At 41.1% G+C, this 21,354-nt stretch overlaps 1 protein-coding gene across 2 annotated transcripts in view; it reads left to right on the forward strand.

Annotated features, from left to right (window-relative positions):
- STAU2 (staufen double-stranded RNA binding protein 2) overlaps positions 1-21,354 on the forward strand; it is a 228,102-nt gene that overhangs the window by 86,973 nt on the left and 119,775 nt on the right. For both annotated transcript variants that reach the window (XM_060243645.1, XM_060243644.1), the window contains exons 9-11: positions 4,799-4,936; positions 16,704-16,835; positions 19,138-19,198. In XM_060243645.1, the coding sequence (XP_060099628.1) occupies positions 4,799-4,936; positions 16,704-16,835; positions 19,138-19,198 (331 nt within the window). The remainder of the gene's footprint in view (positions 1-4,798; positions 4,937-16,703; positions 16,836-19,137; positions 19,199-21,354) is intronic.

Raw genomic sequence — 21,354 nt, forward strand, 5'->3', positions numbered from 1 at the left:
TTTATGGCTCCCATCTGATGAGTAGTTCTGTTTGTTCTATTTTTGTCATCTTTTTTTAAAAAAGATGTCTCATGCTGAAACAAAGGAGTCCAGCTGCATCTAGTTGGATCATTATGGGCTCATAAACTTTACAGACAAAACTGAGCAATACATTTTGGATCCCAGCAAAATCTAAATTAACTGCAGCCATGCCATTTCCCTCACTGTTGTACTAATCTGGCCATGAAAATGGCACTTGAGAGTCTAATTCTAAGGGCCAAGCCAGAAGGCAGCTCAGAAAGAAACCCTGGTCTCTTCTAAACAGCTGCAAAAGTGGCAGGAAAAGGGCCAATGGAGGGCACAGGTTTGTAGCAGCAAAGCAGCAGGTAAAAAATGTTGCTGAATTTTCCTCCTACATGCTGATTTTCACCTGGAACCCGTTCCCTTGCCACTTCCTCTCAGCTGGGGTTTAGAGTTTTTTTAGGTTGTTTGTTGCAGCTGAAATCAGCCAGGAAAGGTAGTTAAAGAGGAAAAACAAGTGTGTGGAGGAAGAGTTCAGCTACTTCTTTGCTGCTGCTATATTGCAAATTATGCCCTTCCTCTACTGCTTGGAAGGTATTCAGTGGTGACCTAGGCTTGCTGTCTAATTTTGGCAACAACAAATTCTATCACTTCCAGTCCAGTACATCCATGGTGGAAAACTTGTGATCCTCCAGACCCCAGATGTCTCTAGCAATGTATACCATCTACTTGTTCCACTGGTCTGACAGAGGGAGAGGCTTCTCTCTAGCACCCTTCCAGTGGCCATATTGACTAGTCTAGAGGGTTAGCAGGAAAGATTGTTTGTCGTGCATTGCCAAAAACAAGATTGTGCTTTGGCTGTAGTAGAATAAATCATTTCTTGTGCCTCTGCAGCTTGAACCTTTCCATGGGTTATAATACAGTTGCAATTTGGCATAGTATTTATACGTACGATAGGCTATATTTTGATCTTCATTTTCTGTCAGTGCATGCTATACCCCCAGATTACTATTCTTGTCATGTGGAGGATTGGGGAAAAGACCTGTAGGTCACCAGGTTGTTCTGTTTTATGATAGTTGGAAGAACATCATCAGATCTGGGAATAGCAAATTCATCCTTCATTTTGTAATTCAAGCTCAGTAGCTCACTGCATTCTTATTCAGGGGGTTGAAAAGATGGGTAGTGCCTCTATATGTGAAGAGTGGAAAGGACACAAGCTCAGGAGCCCAGCGTGATCAAGAGCCACACAGGCTTTTAGGTATGTTGATGATATTAGTCAAACTTTCTCACTTTACCCAGAAACATTTATTGTTTACATGGTCTTGAAAGTCAAGATCTTAGAATTTGAAAGAGGTGAATTCAGCTGGTCTGCAAATGCCAGCTCCAGTTTCTTAAAAATTGATTAATCAGTGATTGTTCTTTGCAGTGAACACAAAGACCTGTTCAAATTTCTATGAATTTCAAATTTTGTTTGTTTCCTGTGTTGATTAACTGCTGTTTAGAAACTATCTGATTTTCAAGAACATGTTGGGGTGCCATGTCTAAGTTGCCTTTTAATTATCATGTCCATAAGTGCTTGTTGAATTGTAACCCACCCACCATGTTTTCCCCCCTTACAGGATATTAGTGTGCTTTCTAGTGCTCTAAATGAAGCTTTTTCCCCCTGAGCCTTCTAAATTCCTATAAGCTCAAATTTCTTAAATGGAGTGTTTATTCCTGGTGGCAGTGGATTTATTGCTGCTTCTAGGATTCATGAGCTTCATTGTTGAGAGGCTGGTCCTGATTTGTGTATTCATCTGAAATTCCTCCTGAAAGGGTAGATGGGGGAAGGGGCAGAGTTGGGCTTATCTGCACTAAATCTGATAAAACTCAGGTGTTGTGGAAGTCAGCCATATGCCACCCCCTATATAATTTGTGAAACATTACCACTTAAAGCTTAGCATCATAAAAACAATCTCTTTAGTCTCTCATCTCTTCATTGTGCTTTGTAAGTGTCCCTCCCCTCCCACATCTTATTTTACTGGAGTTGGCTTGCGGGGGGGGGGGGGGGGCTAATAATAACTATGGTAGTAAAGCAGTCAAAGCTATTTGACCATGAGTGATGTTTCCTTGCACCTTGTTAAGTCACTTGCAGCAATACAATGGAAAGCAAGTTCCTTCAAAGTCAGCAGAAACAGCTACGCCTGAAGTCTTTGGGTATAAGCCAGTTTAGTTCCATGGAAGTTAACAAGAGTAATGCCGTGATCACACACACAAAATAATGCACTTTCAATGTACTTTCCAACTGGGTTTTGCCAGTTCAGACAGTAAAATCCAGTTGGAAAGTGCATTGAAAGTGCATTATTAACACTGCCATCCTAAACAGTGCTGCTTCAGTCAGTGTACAGCTGATTAGAAGGGCACTGCAATTCTTCTGAAATGTGTATATTTGTGTGGGATATAATTTCTGATTCATGTAGCATATTAATACTGAGATTATTTTGGCTGTACAGAATAAGACACGTGCACACACACACCCCTTATCTAAATCTTATGGTTTATATACACTGGTAATCAGGTTTAGTTTAAATTTCACTTAAGTTCTGTTTTGAATTGTATATCGAGTTGTATTTGTGAATCATTTTTAGTGTAGTGTTTCCTTTAGTGTTGTTTAATATTTAGTAGCATAATGGCCTATAAGTCAGCATAATAAATTTTGAATGAGTGACTGGCTTATGTTTAACTATTCTGCTTATCTGGTTTGTAAATCAGTGGTTATGTCTTAGTTTTGCCTGCAAGCTTCATTTATTCTTCACTTATAAATTATTCCTTTCTGTTGTGGCAAATGAACCAAACACATGTGACATCCAATAAATTAGTTTGTGCTTTCGTTTTCCTGCATAAGTTACTCCCAGTGCGCACTTCTACAATATCAATTTTGATAGCTATCTACACCATGTAACCATTTTTCTTGCATGTAATTTGTCATGGAGATGTTTTATATAGGATGGCTGGAGGGAGTCAGTCTATCTTTGAGTCTTGTCTCATTGTGTAATGTTAGGTAAACTAATCTCTTTGACCTTTCTCCTGTTCCATCTACACAAATGGTGCAGTAGAATTTTCCATGCAGAATTATTCTGAGGATTTCTGTGGGTTATAAACATTTTGAAAAGGAGGTTCTCTGTTGGATGCCATTTGTATCATTCAGAACATAGGTGGGCTGACAGTGTTTTAGAACACCAAGAACTTTACTTATTCTGGGGGGATACCTATGATGATCCCTTGAATGTGGACAAGTCAGCATAGGAAATTTACTGAAAACTACTCTTTGGTTCTATACAATGTGTAGGTCAGAATATATAGTAGACTTGTTGTTCATGTAAAATGGTTTGGACTAAGAGGCATTCCGGACCCTGATACATAGACCAAAGTTGTTTGCAGCTGTGGTGGTCCAAAATTAAAATCCAGAAACAAAGCACTATCCCTATAATATATTTAAGAATTCTTCAACAGGCTGTATGTTACAAAATGAAAGAGAAGTAGGTAGGGGCAGAAGAAATATTCAGGAGTTTTTTTGTATCAGGAACTCCTTTGCATATTAAGCCACGCACCCCTGATGCAGCCAGTCCTCCTGGAGCTTACAGTAGGCCCTGTACTACTTACAGTCCTGTAAGCTCTTGGAGGATTGGTTACAACAGGGGTGTGTGGCCTAATATGCAAAGGAGTTCCTGCTACAAAAAAAGCCCCATTTCAGACCATGATGTTAAAGCCTGCTTTTTGCAAGCATTCGTATGCTTAATGCTGGCAGGTAAGTAGATATTAGATGGTGCTATTCTTTTCACCCCTGAGCTATTAGTATGTAAGGGATGTTTTGCCCAAAGGCTGAATCATGAACTGGAGCTGCTGGATGAAGCTAGGGAGGGTGAATAACATGTACATCAGTTTTGTTTCTTTTCCACTTTTGAAATCAAAGCCCATTCTCAGATCTGCTTAGATTTCTGTTTTTCTTTTTTCGGCGAGGTTTCTGTGCAGGCACACATGTCTTCTTTGCCTATGCTTCTTTTTAATCCTGATTGTGCCTTTCTCTTGTGTACCCTCTGTTATCTTCTTTGTCGTGTTATTTTATGGGTTTGCAAGCATCCTGCACTTGCAATAGGGAAGTTGCTCGCAAAGAAATGTACATGGGAGTCTGAAATTTATACTTCCCATGGGCTTTTTTTTCTCACTAGCCAAAATGTGATTTATGTGATAATCTGTTAATCCATCTGTCATTAGGAGACAGTACTGTTTTTTCTTATTTTACTTACTTTACTTTTTCTTATTTTACTATTTTACTTTATAGTTCCTGGGGTCTTTTTTCCTCACTAGCCATGAAGAGACTTATGTGATATTCCTGTTCATCCATCTCTGTCATTAGAAGACAGAAAGCACTGTTTTTCTTATTTTGCTATTTTGTCTTAAGGAGCCAAGTCAGTTCATAGTAAAGTTTTTCACCTCTTCCCATAAGTTTTCTTGCATGTGTGTGAAGTTGTAGATTGGGTTGTTACTTACCTTAAGTTATTAACAGGTGAGAGGATTTTCCATCCTGAATAGATATAGCTAAAAAGTTAGTCCACAAGTAAAATAAGTAATTTGATTCCTTTGGTTGTATGTTTTCATGTGAAGACACTTACGGACATATCTCCTCAGGAGTCAACCTATGTTTGTAAAAAATTAATGTCATATCTGACCAAAAAATTACTAAAACAATAAGCATTGCAACAGAATTTATGATAGGTGCCAGAAAAAAAACTGGACTTTGATTTTTAATTTGCTTTAGACTGGACCAGAGTATGGTCAAGGAATGAACCCCATTAGCCGTCTGGCTCAGATTCAGCAAGTCAGAAGGGAGAAGGAGCCAGAATACCTTCTTCTTTCAGAAAGAGGGATGCCTCGTCGTCGGGAGTTTGTTATGCAGGTATGTTCATGTATTATATTCAGGTGAAGGACTTTTATTTTTTCTGATCAAATGTGGAAAAATATGGTTCGGATCCAGACTATGGAATGATTGGAAAAGCACCTTTGTGTACAACTCTATGATTATAATACAAAAAATGTAGTCTCCAGTACCCTTAATGCTTCTGATTATCCATTTGGCTCTTGCGGCTGAAGAACTCAAAGCTGAAGAACCAAACAGTATTAGCAGAATTTATGTAATGCCAGGTAGCGGAGATGAAAACTTTATAAAGAGCACAGACAAACACAAAGATTTTTTAAAAAATTTAAAATAAAACATTAGCAATCTTGCAATATTTTGTCTATTTAACAGCATCTGGTAACTGGCACCTCCTTGATCTGAATTATTGCATCAAAATCTGGAGACAGTGGGTGCATTCACACTACACTAAATAATGCATTTTGCAATTGGATTTTTGAATAGCAAAATGCATTATTTAGTGTAGTGTGAGCACACCCAATGTCTGTGCTATTGCAATCTTGAGTATGCAGTTCAGGTGTGTATCTGTACTTTCAAACCTACTTTTGATTTATTGCCATTCATTACAGAAATCTCACGGTCAGTGCTCTGTGCCCTAGGATCCAGGGGAAAACATGAAATGGCTGGGCATTGTGAATTTTTGTATATAAGTGCTTCATGTGCTGGTCAAGAACATGTAAAGGCACCATGGCACAGAATGAGGGCTATGTGTTATCTGCAAAGCTGTGGTCTTCCGCATGAATACAGTGAAAAGGAGGAGGGAACCCAGTTGCACCCTGGAAAGCCCAGGCAAAACCAGCTTTGGAAGGGAAGGATGGCTGAAGAAAACATTGAGAAGAGAGAGAGACCAGAGAGAGGGAGAGGCAGGAAGGCAAGGCGAAAAGCTCTTAATTACCTTGAATAAAACTGTGTTAGTTTTAAAGGTGCTTTTTGTATTTCTCCAGTGGGATTGAGGCAGCCTCCCCTTGCTCTTTCCCTCTACCCCCTTCCCCAAAGGGGGAGTAGTGACGAGGTGTCTCAGCCAATGGAGGAACTTGGCTCTATAGCTCTGCTGTGTGATTGAGCTGTGCCAGGCCAACTCAATTATACAGAGCTACAGATCAAAGCTTCTCCATTGGCTGAGACTTCCCCTCCCTTGGGAAAGACAAGAGAGAGGAGAGGCTGCTTTGCTTTGCTGCCTCAATCGCACTGAGGAAAACAAATATGGCAATGACAGAAGCAGGAGAGAGGGAGAAAGAAGCAGACTGTGGAGGGCCACATAGAAGCCCTCTGGGAACCAGATCATGCCCGTGAGATGGACATTTGACACTCCTTGTTTAAACATTTTAATTTCCTGGACTACTACTAAAATATCAGGAATGGAAGGTACCCAGCTCTTCAGCTGTAGAAATGGAAGGTACCCAGTTCTTTAGTTGTAGATATTCTCCCATTTGCAATGCAATCCCTCTTCCTTGTTAGACTATGTCTCTCCTTTTCTGAGGTGATGTAACTATTAATGCTGTATGTTTATTTAATTCTCATGAGATGATTAAGAAGTCATAGAATCATAGAGTTGGAAGGGACCTCCAGGGTCATTAAAACCAACTCCCTGCACAATGCAGGAAACTTACAAATACCTCCCCCCTAGTTCCAGTATTAGTTCTGGGGAACTAGAGATCCTTCCATCTTGCCCAGTGTTTCAGTTGTTGTTTTTATGTTTCTATTTTTACTCTTATGGTATGCTCTGGTTTTAGTAGTACTATTATGGTTTTGTTAGTTTAAATGGTTTTTTAAGATTTTATGTGAATTTTATTATGTATATTTTAATTTGTTAGCTGATTTGGCAGCCCTTGTAAGAGCGGAAAGACAGTATAGATTTTGTAAAATAAATAGCGATAGTTCTGTGGTCTTCATAGAAAAGAATGTAAAAGTTGGCCTGTGAAACAGTCCTTGTACACATAATTAATGAGTTTTTATCAAGTTAATGTTTTGTCACTAAAGTTCCAAAATCTTTACTTTGGTTTTATTTTTCCTTTATTGTATTAATTATATTATGTCATATAGTTATTTGTGTTTAAGTTTGCGCTGCCCTTGTTAAATAGACATGTTTAACAAGCAAACCTTAATATACTTATAAACACACTTCAGTACAAATAACTGGATTTTCCAAACACTTAAACCCCATTCTTAAATAATTTACTCAGAAGTGAGTCCTTTTTTCACTGAAAAGATTAGAGCCGCAGGTCAGGAGGTTGGTTATAAATTTATGCAAAGGCAGATCTTCAGAGTTCTATTTTTTCTTGTCTTGACCTTGTTCTTGTTCTTATTTTTTTTTGTATGTGTTACAGTCCTTTGAAAAGCATAGTAGTACATAACCCTCTAATTCAGAGAAGATGCCTTATGTTGTCTTGGAAACAGAGGCATAAAAAATATAGTACTCCAACTGATGCATCTACAAGTATATCAGATTGTGGTGTGTGAGTGTGTATCCCTTCTGACTGCATGCGGAATGCCCTGGTATAGTATCTGACACAAGGATGGCCAAACTTGCTTAACATAAGAAGCACATATGGTAAACATCAGATGTTTGAGAGCCTAAAGGAAGAAAGGAAAATAGATGGAGGAAGAGGTGGGGAAAAAAGCAACTTTTAACTTTAAATGTATTCTCTGTACCGCCACATGGCGGGTGGCCATAATGTCTGAAGGCCAGCCAGGGACACCTTTTTTGGGGGGGGGGGAAGTAGGAGTGCGCGCACCGCCGGAAACAGGAAGTGACGTCACTTCCGGTGACGGCATGCCACCGCCGGAAACAGGAAGTGACGTCACTTCCTGTGACATCATTTCTCCCCCCCCCACGCCACCTGCCGGAAGCAGGAAGTGACATCACTTCCTGTGACATCATTCCCCCCCCCGCGCCACCTGCCAGAAGCAGGAAGTGACATCACTTCCTGTGACATCATTTCCCCCAAATGACATCATTTCCCCCAAATGCCACTGCCGGAAACAGGAAGTGACTTCACAGCACTTCCTGTGACGTCCCCAAAAATCCCCCAAATATCACCGCCGGAAACACCAAGATTATTTATAGAGAGGGAAAGGGGGAAGTAAAGTTAAATGAAACTCTTTTTTTACTTTTTTCAAAGTGAGAAGACTAGAGAGAACGGGTTCCATGCTGAGAAGCCAGTCATATTCCAGTGAGACTGTGCTGCATAATGCAGCCTATTTATTTTGTCCTGTTTGCTCTGTTGGCTCTATCTGCGCCACCTTCATCACTTTCGGGGTGTGGATCCCCCAGTGGGGTGGTCTCCCGACTCCCTCCGCCGGCTGTTTCTGATAGCCTTGCGCCCCCTCTTTCATTTGATATGTGTCCCGTGCGGGTGCCACCCTCCCGCCGGGAGATGCCGCAAAATGAGCCCCCTTGAGGCTTATGGCGGCAGGGCTCGGGGGAAGCGAGCTAGACTGCTGTTCTTTTGAGGGATTATAGTGTGTTTCGAGCCCGTCCCTGCGGCATCGGTCCCATCGTTGTGGGACCCAGGGGGCCGGCGCAGCGGCACGCCGAAGCAGCCTGTCACTAATAACACAGGTCGAGATGCAGGACAGGAACCCGGAAGTGACCGACAGGCTGCTTCAGCGTGCCGCTGCACCGGCCCCCTGGGCCCCACAACGATGGGACCAATGCCACAGGGACGAGCTCGAAACACTCTATAACCCCTCAAAAGAACAGCAGTCTAGCTCGCTTCCTCTGGAGGGCCTCCAGCGACCAGCGCCGGGCCAGTGGAGGCCGCGGAGAGGCCGGCGCTGGTCCCTGGAGGCCCTCCAGAGTCTCTGGAGGGCCTCCAGGGACCAGCACCGGCCTCTCCGCGGCCTCCGCTGGTCAGCGCTGGTCGGCGCTGGTCGCTGGAGGCCCTCCAGAGTCTCTGGAGGGCCTCCAGCGCCAGCCTCTCCGCCGCCTCCCCGGCCTCTGCCACCACCGCCGGGCCCCGCGCGCGGGCGGGGAAGGCGGCGAGGGAGGGAGGGAGCGTCCCTGTGCGTGCACAGGGGCCCTGCGCACGCGCAGGGACGCTCCCTCCCTCCCTCGCCGCCTTCCCCGCCGGGGCGCGCGGCCCACCGCCTCCGGGGCTGGCTAAACCGGGACCTCTAATGGTCCCGGTATAGCCAGCCTGGGAGGCGGGAATAGGGGGCCAGAACCGGGACATTCCCGGGTGCCCGGGACGGTCTGGCCACCCTAGCTTAGAGAAGTGATTTAAAGGGAAAAATGCCTTCTCCAAGCCAGCAAATGGGGCAGTGGGGAGCCAGTTTGGTGTAGTGGTTAAGTATGCAGACTCTTATCTGGGAGAACTGAGTTTGAGTCTCCACTCTTCCACTTGCAGCTGCTGGAATAGCCTTGAATCATCCATAACTCTCGTAGGAGTTGTCCTTGAAAGTGATGTGAAGGATGTGTAGCTCAAACCCTGTAAAGCTATTACCAGTCAGAATGCACAAAATTTACCTTGGATTAGTGGTCTTCATCACTATGTGTTCAATCCAGAATTCAAAAAGCAAACATGGAGGTGTCTTACAAATTTGAATCTCCTATAAAAAGTTGCAAACCTCCAAAGTGAAAAAAGCTAATATATCATTTATAATTTTTTTTAAAAAAAGAAAGTAGGAACAAGAATTAAGTATTCATGACAGATTCTTGAGTAATATATGGAAAATACCATTATGCCATATTATGCCAAATTCAATAAAAGCTCAATTCCAAACTCATCCATAAAGAACACACAATACTTTGTTCGATCTACAAAACAAACATCTCCAAGTTGTTAGAAAGATTGGATTTATATATTTATATATGTGAGATAAATTGTTGGAGAGATTTCAGGGAAGAGGGAGCATTTTGTCACTTGTGGTAAAAGTACTCTTACATACAAACAACATGAAGTGTTTACCAAAATCAGTGCAATTATACATGTATCCAGGACAGTTAGACTCTGGCATAGTCCTGTAGGGATCAGACTTTTTTTCCTCTTCAAAATAGTATTCTTTATAACAAACTGATATGCTTCTTACTAACAGCACCAAATAAAACATTGTCCAGCAATGTAAAAAAAAACAAATAAGTATTCAATTGAAATATTTTTATATTTTTATTTTATTCGATTTTTAGCCCGCCCTTCTCATAGAACAGGCTCAGGGTGGGTTACATCATAAAAAAATCAATAATAAAAACAATAAAAGGCCAATTTAAATATATAACATCTAAAACTACATAATGACTAAAATGGAAGGTTATGCCTCACAGACTTGGGCCGTTTTCCAGGTCCAGTAGATCTTACAGCACTGGAATGGAATAAAGGGAGGAGGCCGGTAACAAGTGATGTCCACTGCCTCAGCTGAAATAGGTAGTACTTTAGAGTTTAGCAAGTTAGAATGAGTGGAAAAACTGGTATTTCAGATCAGGTTGGCCAGACATATTGCTCAATCAGACAAATGTTATATTTTAATAAAAAGGCTGGATACTGATATTTTTATAGATACAGAAAATTATTGTTGGATATTGTAAATTATTCTGTTGCTTTGAAAGGACATGATCCCGCTATAGATGAACCCTGTTAATGTAATGGGTTATTAAGCATGTATTTAATTTTTCCCCAAAAGCAATAGGACCTCACAGTGCTGAAGATTGAAATTTGTTTTTATTTTCAAAAACTGACTCTTGTATTCTATAAATGTCATTTGCTTTGGGGTATCTAGTCAAAATACAAATAAAACCAGAAATCAAATAAATACTATGTTTCATTATACCCTAGCCCAGTGGTGGCGAACCTATGGCACGGGTGCCAGAGTTGGCACTCAGAGCCCTTCCTATGGGCATGCGCGCTTCCTTGCCCCCCCCCAGCATACAAGGCTCGGCCCCCCCCACGGCCCCCCACCTTCCCTTCCTCCCTGAAGCTGCAATGCTGTCATGCTCCGTGGCCCCCCTCCTCAGAGGCACACTGAGCCGTGCTACGCCGAAGCTGGACCCTACCGGCTTCGATGCGGCCGGCATGCCTTCTAATTCTCTGAAGCTTGTGAGAGAGAAGGCTTCGCTCCCCCTCACTTCTGGCTTCAAAGAGTTAGGTGCGCTGGCCACATCAAAGCCGGTAGGGTCCAGCTTCGGCACAGCACGGCTCGGTGCACCTCTGAGGAGGAAGGGCAGCCACAGAGTGCAGCTGCATTGTAGCTCCAGAGAGCGAGGGAAGGCGGGGGGCAGCTGTGGGGGGAAGCCAAGCCTCGTGTGTGGGGAAGAACAGGGAGCACGCGTGCCCACAGAGAGGGCTCTGTGTGGCTTGATTTGGAGAGGGATTTAAAGAAACAAATGCCTTCTCCAAGCTGGCTGATGGGGTGGTGGGGGCTTTGAGAGCCACACAATAGTTGCGAAAGAACCATCGGTAGCTCCTGAGTCACGGTTTGACCACCCCTGCTCCAGGTGGTAGCTGGAGGTTGCTGGCTTTTACAGCTGATCTCCAGATGACGGAGGTCAGTTCACCTGGAGAAAATATCTGCTTTGGAGAGTGGACCCTGTGGCATTATACCCTTCTGAGCATGGGTGCAGAACAGGGTTGCCAACCCCAAGGTAGTGGCTGGAAACCTCCTGGGATTACAACGAATCTCCAGGCGATACGATATTGGTTTTCCTGGAGAAGATGGCTGCTTTGGAAGGTAGACTCTGAAGTAATATCTCATTGAACCTCCTTCTCTCCCCAAACTTAGGCTCCTTCCCCCAAATCTCCAGGTATTTCCCAACTTAAACCTGGCAACCCTAACTGGGCCTCCTTCAGAGAGACAACAGGGCACTCCAACCTTTTTGAGCTCATGGGTACCTTTGGAATTCTGAGTTTGGGGGGGTGCAACCACAATGCAGCCCCCAAGCGCAATACAGAGGAAAATTCCTTGCAGGTGTTCCTGCAGTTTTAGGGAGGGGGTTAGATGGGACCCACTAGGTGGCCAAACTTGCTTAACATAAGAGCCACATAGAATAAATGTGTGAGAGCCACCAGACATGACTGTCAGATGTCTGAGAGCAGGAAGGAAGGAAGAAAAATAGGTGGGGGAGAGAGAGAGGTGGAAAGAAAGCAACTTGAACTTTAAATGAATTCTCCAAGCCACTGGCTAGCTTGGCTTGAAGAAATGGTTTAAAGAGACAAATGCCTTCTCTGGTCGAGGCTTCAAGAGCCACACGATGTGTGTAAAAGAGCCACAGTTTGGCCACCCGTGCACTAGAGAGATGGGTATAAGGCAGCGTCACGTTTTCATGTGGCCAAGACCTGGTTGCATTTCATATTTCAAAACTGTTGTGGCACGGTCCAAGCCAAAGGGAGGAAGAGAGCATGGGTGTGTGGGAAGGGGGCGGGAGGGAGGAGAGATCAGGACCTTGAATCAAGCACATTTTTTTAAGGAATGTGGGTTTATTACAGGATTAGTGGATCCCATTTATCTGGCAGAAACAGCGGCCCGGGATTGCCTCTGGTTTAGGCGTGGAAAGGGAGGAACTGCAGGCTTCCTTGCTTTCAAATATGCTTCTGATAGCAGTATCTGAGCAGAGCTCTTTCAAGCTACAGGGACCATAAGGCAAATTGTTGATAAGCTGTTTTGAACTGTTGTACTGCTGTTCTGGTTTTCTACAGCATTCCTGACAAATGTTTGTATAGCCACTGCTTAAATACTGCCAGTGAGGGAGTCAATTGCACTGTTGAACAACTCTTACTGTTAAAAAGTTTTTCCTATGCCAGTCCTCTTCTCTGCTGCCAGCAGGAACAGCTCCCTGCCCTCCTCTAAGTGGCAGCCCTTCTAATACTTCAAAAGAGCAGTCATGTCTCCCCCCTCAACCTCCTCTTCTCCAGACTGAATATCCCCAAGTCCATTAGTCTTTCCTCATTGGGCTCGCTCTCCATGGTTACTCGGAAGTAATCTACAGTTAGCACTATGGCACCTACTCTCTACACAGTTTTAGTATAAAGAAAGAAGATACTGGATTTATATCCTGCCCTTCACTCTGAATCTCAGGGTCTTAGAGCAGCTCACAATCTCCTCTATCTTCCTCCCCCACAACAGACACCCTGTAAGGTAGGTGGGGCTGAGAGAAACTCTCCCAGAAGCTGTCCTTTCAAGGACAGCTCTGTGATAGCTATGGCTGATCCAAGGCCATTTCAACAGCTGCAAGTGGAGGAGTGGAGAATCAAACCCAGTTCTCCCAGATAAGAGTCTACCCACTTAACCTCTACACCAAACTGGCCCTGCTTTCTCATATCAGACTTTCTAGTTAATACAATTCAGACTATCCCTGAAGTTTCCAAGGGTAGCCGTGCTGGGCCATAGTAGAACAACTAGATTTGAGCCCAGGAGCACCTTAGAGATTTGGGGGAGGGGGCACAAGCTTTCCAGCATTAGAGCTCCCTCGATTAGATAAAAGGAGCTCAAAAATCTTGTTCTCTAAGGTGCTGCTGGACTCAGATTTAGCCATATAAATCAATGGACTCCTTTCATCAACTTAATTTATTAACTAACATCATGTATCCCCTGCCTTCCTCCCCCAAAAGGACAATGAAGTGGTTTGACACACTCTCCCCTTCTGTTTTATCCTCACAACGAACCTATGAGGTGGGCTAACTCAGAGTATATTACTGGTCAGAGGTTTCCCAGCAAGCTGCCAGGGCAGAGTGGGCATATGAATCAGGACCTCCCAGATCTGATTTGGACACCCTAACCACCAGCACCTACTAAGCACACTGTATTTTAATATATTCTTTTTTCCTAATGGCAAACTAGAATGATGTTTATAATGTATGTTACATGTTCAAATGTAAATTAGGTGGACAGGAATTCCTCTGGGAAAGGCATGTTCTCAGTTTAACCCAGACTAACAAGCAACAGAGCAATCAACGGCCTCCATTTATTGCCTTATGATGCTCTCACCATCATTCTTCATTCTGACATGTTACTATTTTGTTGGTATCCTAAGCAAATGCTATCCAGACCGAATGTTCTTTCAGTTTATTAATTTCACTATGAGTTTTTTTTTTCTAAACTAAAACCTCAGTATTCAGGTTAAATTGCCCTGTTGGCACTTTGCAATAAATAAGTGGGTTTTGGGTTGCAGTCTGGGCACTCAGTCTCTAAAAGACTCGCCATCACTGCCCTAGCCATTGCTTTTAGGTCAGTTGTTTGTAGCCATCATAGTTTATGTAACATACTATTGTCTTTTCAAGTTTCACACTAAAATAATTTCATTTTGTTTTTCCAAATTCCCAGTAGATTTATTATGGCTTTCAGAAAGTTAAGGGTCTTTTTGTATAAAGTTTTTAAACTGTGTTTTCATTTGTTTTAATTGAATGTGGAAGTAAAGTATCCAGAGATAATATGTTCATTTTTATCTGTCACACAAAGAGCAAGTTTAGATGTGATGAAATGGATCCAATTACTTATGCTGACGGTTATATAAACAGAAGAAAACCTCTGATGACATTAGTTGGTGTTCTGTTCCCAAAGTTAATTTCAGAAAGCTTTTTCTTTGTAGTCAGACCTTTAATCCTTGATATATGTTACAATAATACCTAAGCAAGTTATACAGGTCTGAAAAATAGCAGTTAAGATAATGGCATCACACTTCATTTTATTTCATTCACATTTTTTAAAAAATCATGTTTAGAGAGCTGTGTTTGTTGCATTTATACCATTCCATATGGTATATTCCTTCAGTTAGAAAAATAGAAAAATAAAGTTATAACATTTGAGGAGAAGGACCCCTCACAGTGAGTGCCAATGGTACATTATAACATTTGGATTTTTTTTAAAAAAAAATGTTTCTGGATTTACTTTTAAAGAAGAGAATTGCTTACATTTTCATTCAGTATACACTTAGGGAAACAACCATCAAATTAATTCAAGTTCTACACAATTGTGTGAAGAAAATGCAATCTTAATTTTGTTGTCTTAACTGTGTTGCGTGGAGAGATAATTTGTACATTTAATCTCAGGATTCCCTTGTCCAGGTGAAACACTGGATCTGCTATAACGCAGATCTGCTATAACGCAGTGAGTGCCAATGGTACATTATAACATTTGGATTTTTTTTAAAAAAAAAAATGTTTCTGGATTTACTTTTAAAGAAGAGAATTGCTTACATTTTCATTCAGTATACACTTAGGGAAACAACCATCAAATTAATTCAAGTTCTACACAATTGTGTGAAGAAAATGCAATCTTAATTTTGTTGTCTTAACTGTGTTGCGTGGAGAGATAATTTGTACATTTAATCTCAGGATTCCCTTGTCCAGGTGAAACACTGGATCTGCTATAACGCTCAGGCTTCAAGAAAGAGTAGCGTAATGGTTTCAGATCTGTAAGAGATTTGCAAATCCCATAGCTGCAGAGTCTTGCAATAACATTTTATGGGAACGCTACTTTTTAAAGTGAGCATATGAGAACAAAATAAACAACAACCTTCAATAGATTGAATTGATTTTTTTCTTTTATTCCATATTCCCTAAGGGAAATTGCATTTTCTTTAGGAAAAAGACAGAAAGCAATGATAGATTGGGATAACATTTGTGGCGCAAAGTGGTAAAGCTGCAATACTAATCCTAAAATACTAATCCTAAACTCTGCTCACAACCTGAGTTTGATCCCAGTGGAAGCTGGGTTCAGGTAGCTGGCTCGAGGTTGACTCATCCTTCCGAGGCTGATAAAATGGGTACCCAGCTTGCTGGGGGGAATGTGTAGATGACTGGGGAAGGCAATGGCAAACTACCCCGTAAAAAGTCTGCCGTGAAAACGTGAAAGCAACGTCACCTTAGAGTCAGAAACAACTTGTGCTTGCACAGGGGTCTACCTTTACCCCTCGCTGAATAAAATTTACATGAAGAACATTTGTCTAGATTTTTTGTAGGAAGACTGAAGTGACTACTAAACTTGTTTGGTCTGAAAATCTATACCTCCATGGCTTTTATATGCAGTTATGGATAAAGCTCTAGATGGCTCTAGATCAGGGGTGTCAAACATGCAACCCAGGGGCCGAATCAGGCCCCCGGAGGGCTCCTATCTGGCCCCCAAGCAATTGGCTGTCATCTGCTTCCTTCTACCTCTCTCTTGCTTCCTTCTGCATCACAGCTTCCTTCTGCATCACAGCTTGCTTTGCCAAGCTTGCTCAGTTGCACAGGAGCTACAGAGCAAAACCTCTATTTTCTACTTTGGCTGAGGCTCCTCAGGGAAGAAAGGGGAAGGGATAGCTTGCTTCAAAGGAAACTCTGGCTCTTTCCTTCCCCAGAGGACCAAGGGGGGAGGAGCCTCAGCCAATAGAAGGAAGTGAGGCTTGGCTCAGTAGCTCTGCTGTGCAACTGAGCCTGGATTGCACAGCAGAAATAGAAACGACCTTTAAGACCAACAAGTGCTGATGTTTTAAGCATTTTTTTTAAGTTTTTTAAAAAATCTTTGCGTTTGTGTCCTTTATAAAGTTTATACCTCTGTTACCTGACATTACATTTTATGGCACACATGGCCTGGCCCAGCAAGGTCTCATTTATGTCAGATCCAGCCCTCATAACAAATGAGTTCAACAACCCTGCTCTACATGCAAAACATAAAAGAAAATTAATCAGGTTAACAATTTTTTGTTTAACAGTGCAATTCTAAACAGAGTTCTTTTAAATCCATTGCAGTCAGTGGTCTTAGAAGAATGTAACTCTGATTAGGATTGCACTGTTAGAGGGCCAAGTTTTAATCACTCATATTTTTTGTTCTGTTTTACTAGGTCAAAATAGGCAATGGCATTACCACTGGGACAGGCCCCAACAAGAAAATAGCAAAAAGAAATGCAGCTGAAGCCATGTTACTACAGCTTGGCTACAAGGCCTCTTTGCCGCTTCAAGAACAGGCAGAAAAGGTAAAAGGTGTTCCTGGTGGAGAAGGGGTATTTTTCATGTGATCTCAGCACATTGCTTTTTGCAGAAGTTCAAATACATTTATTTAAAATATTTATATGCCTGTCTTTCTCATGAGCATCTCAGGACCCAAGTAAATCCCAGTGCAGTTGCTATCAGTTTGTTGAGGATTATAATCACCTCCAGTTTACAAGTCTCCAAGGGGGTCTGGTCATAAAGGGCTATGCTGCTCAATAGCAAATAAAATCTCAGCAGATTAAATTAATAAAATTGTAGGTAAATGCTTTCTGTTTTTGAAAGAGCTATTACACTATTTGTGAACACTTATTTGTGCCTTGTGAGGACTTTTTTTAAATATTGGTCTATATGTCTTAAAAGTCAGAAATATTAATATCATTGTATCAAAGAGCTTGTATTTTCATATCAGTTTTGGAAAAAATGTAACTATCCTTCACTATGTCTTTACCTATAGTGCATCTTTGTTATTCTAATACCAGAAATTTACCGAAGGTGTTCAAGTTTTTGAAACCAGAACAGAATGCTACAACAGATAAAATCATGTATGCAAAATCAAGGGTCACATTAGGAATGAAAATTTCTGGAAATATTTGAAACCATGGTTGGGGGGGTGGGGTGAAACATGGTTCTTCCTGGAGAAATAAAGGAATTGTGAAGGAAAATCTGTGCAGTACTTATTTCTTGTTTAATTTTACTAATTTTATTGCTTTAACAACATATAACTCATCACTTATAACTTGGCTTGCATATCCATTGTACTTTTTGATATACTTATAAAATAATAATTCCTTCATGTTCCACAAAGTCAAATTGCCATTATACACCGTACTAAAGAGAGAGTTACAAATCGTTGTGCCCTATGCTACTTTAACACAGATATCTTAGTTTTTGCTATTGAAGCATAGAGAAAAGCAAAGGTTGAAAAATATTTACTTACTTGTTTTGATAATTTACGTGCTGTCTCATCACAGTGCTGCTCAAAGCAATTTACAACTAAGATAATAAAAGAAAACCATGAAAACCAAAGCCATTAAAAACAAGTCAGTGCCATTAACACAAGCCACTCTAAGTGTCAAGTCAGGACCATTAAAATAAGCCAGAGCATTGTAACAACATAAAATAAACATTGCACTCCTAAATGATGCTGATTAAATGTCTAGAAGAGGATCATAAAACATTTAAAAGGTAAACCCCTTTAGTTAAAAGCTTGGATATAGAAAAAATGTTTTAGCCAAGCACCTCAAAGAAAGTAAGATGAGTGTCAGATGAGTCACAGAGGAGGGCATTCCACATGTGAAGTGCCACCACTGAAGGAACCCTGCCTCAAACTGCTGTCGGCCTCACCTCTGAAAGAGGGGGTACAGAGATCATGGCTTCAGAAGAAAATCTTAACTGGCAAGCTGCAAAAACATGAGTGGAGATGGTCCTGTGTTGTATATATTGTAATCTGCCTTCAGTCTCACTGAAAAAGGTGGCTATAAATAAATTATTGTAGTACTATGCTGGATATCTATAACTTAAAATTCTTCAGTGGTGTATTATAAGCATTATAGAATATTAACTGTGGACAAAATTAGTCATGTTTAAACAATAAACATATTTAAAATATTGCATTTCTAATCTTGTACATTCAGGCAATTTTTTGTAATGTTTATACAATATAATTTGCTTTGAGTCTCAGTGAGAAAAGCTGGCTATAAATAAGTAAACAGTTGGAATAGCAGTGTATTGGATATCTGTAACTTTGAATTACTATTATAAACATATAATGTTAATTGTTGACAAAATCTGTCATGTTTAAAAATAAATATAATCCTTGGAAGTGTTGTATATATATCCACTTTAGACAAGAATGCTCATATTCAAATGCTGTCTATTCTCTTAAATTAAAATGAATGAACAGAATTGAACCTTATTTCCAGAAGCATTTTACTCATGCTGAAAGAAATTATTTCATAGGATATTTTTCAGTACTTCCAACTGTTGTTGGAAAAAATGGGAGGGGGGATGTCAGGGCAGCCATAACTGTCCTCTCAGCACTCAGTTCTGGATTAATATTTTCATGTTGTATGGAATTTTGCCAAAAGTTAGTATTTAAGCACAGGCAGACTAGTCCTTGAACACTTGTGGTAGGTACAATCTAGAAGAGCTTTCTTTGTGAATTTGCTTTGGCCACTCAGTGGATTTCTTTCAGATGTTGACCATCCCAGTCCCTGCAAGCAATTTCATAGCATTTGTATGTCTTATAGCATGCTGCCTCTTATGTTTATGTTTTATTTTTGTCAGCCAAGAGAGATTAAGGGGTGGAACGGCCAAAATGTTGGATACCCCGAACCAACAAGTAACAGTAAGTTCCACTTTTATATTAATTTTATTTCCTTTTCATTCAGTATTTGGTTAATCTAAACTGTCAATTTTTAGATTATTATGGACGATGCAGAACCAAATGAGTATGCATTAAATATCTGAATATATATCTGTTTTATCAGTGTACATGAGTGATACTACCTCTGCCACCCATGGAGAATCACATTCCCATAAACCAAAAGGGCCAAATGACTATTGTATGTCCCGGTTGCCACTCCACTAAACATGCACACACACACACATTAATAGCTATAGTGCATGTGTTTGTGTTTAATTAACAGCATAATTCTGTGTATGTCTTCCTCCCCACTGCTGAACCTCAGCCAGCCCTTTTGCCCGGAAATCAGCACTCTTTTTATTCATTATGGAGGAAAGCCAAATTGGAAAAGCTTATAGACATCTCTACTAAAAGGGACCTTGCGAATAAAATTGAGCTTGAAGGTAAACTGAATAATAAACTGCAATGGTTTCAATATCTTAAATCAGGGGTGGGGAACCTCCATCCCGAGGGCCGTATACGGCCCTCGAGATCACTTGGTGTGGCCCTCTGGGATTGCTGGACAGATACATAGATGCGGCAGCCTCCCTGGGGCCTGGTTGGCCAGTAAGGATTGTGGGGCCCAGCTGCGCCATGCAGCAGCCTCCCCAGGGCTTGGCAGGGATCACAGGGCTCAGATGTACTGTGCGGCAGCCTCCCTGGGGCCTGGCTGGCCGGCCAGAATTGCTGCAGGGCCTGGAAAAGTTACTGTCGCAGTTCAGTTTGATTATCCCAGATGGTGTGGCCTAATATGCTAATGAGTGTGTGACCTAATATGCTACTGAGTCCTGCTGTGCTTTTTCTACAAAAAAGCCCTGGACCTATGCATTTGCCTAGGGTGGCGGGCCATGTGTGTGTGTGTGCGAGATTAGGCTCTCCCCACATGACTTCAAAAAGAAAAAAACAATTATTTGCATTAATTTTGCTGGCTTGAATCATTCTCCCTCAGTGCAGCACTGTTTTTTAAGTTAATTTTTATGGCCCGCAAATGATGTTATAAATATCCATATGGCCCTTGACAGAAAAAAGGTTCCCCACCTGTCTTAATTTTTAAAAAACCTAGTTGAGCATTTAAACTTGTCCCAAGTTATTACTCTGCTCTTTTCAGCTCTTGAGCAAATACTGAATTTCTCTTGCCCAGTAAAAAGGGGTACTCTTTCCACAATATATAAAATTTTGATCTCTTTGGAGAGCGTTAAATAGACATATCAATAAAAAGTGGCAAAGGAGCTGTCAGCTGGAATTATCCAAAGGTCAGTAGTCTCTGCTCTGGTCATTTTATATCTTTAATACCTCTTCACTTGATATAACACTTCAGACCTCTAAAATTCTGTCTCATGGATATTTAACCCCTCTTAAATTGTCTCACATGCCTTCTAAGTGTGCTCCATTGTACTGGAAAATGTGTGAAGTGGGCTCGTCTGAGTATTGTTGGTAGAGGTGCAAGGTTATCATGATATTTTGGGAACTGGTTTTAAATTAGATTTATATTATGACTGGTTTTAATATACCTATGGAATCAGAACTCTTATTTCTAAACTACTGATCAGATCTAGATATACAAAAATTATTAAAAATTTAATAGCCATATTACTGATTGCAACAAAAACAGCTATAGGTGCTAAATGGAGAGGCACGTCAGGGCCTTCCTTAAATATGTGTCATAACAAGATATGGAATCTGTATATAATGGGGAAATATCACCAATCAAATAAGTGCAAAAATGTAATATGGATATGTACTCTGAATTTGTAGAAAACTGTTTTCCTGTATTAGGTTGTCTACTCACAAAGTGGTTCCTAAAAAAACGGTCCATAAGAACTTGCTTAACATCTGACATTAAAAAGGTTGTATGATACCTTCCAAAAGCAAGATTGTTTGGAAGGTTGGTTGTTTAAAATTCGTTGTTATGACCTACTTCTTTAATGCAACATAATTGAGAAGTATTTTTGTATGATGTTTTGTGTATTTTATGTCCCACATTACAATATCCCACATTACAAAGTTGTACAATACTGCTGTGTTCTTGTTTTATATATATATTGTAATAAACTCAATAAATTGGGGGGGGGGGGGTTGAGTTTCTTGAAGTGAAGGGA

The sequence above is a fragment of the Heteronotia binoei genome, chromosome 7, assembly GCF_032191835.1.
Source record: "Heteronotia binoei isolate CCM8104 ecotype False Entrance Well chromosome 7, APGP_CSIRO_Hbin_v1, whole genome shotgun sequence".
Classification (NCBI taxonomy): domain Eukaryota; kingdom Metazoa; phylum Chordata; class Lepidosauria; order Squamata; family Gekkonidae; genus Heteronotia; species Heteronotia binoei.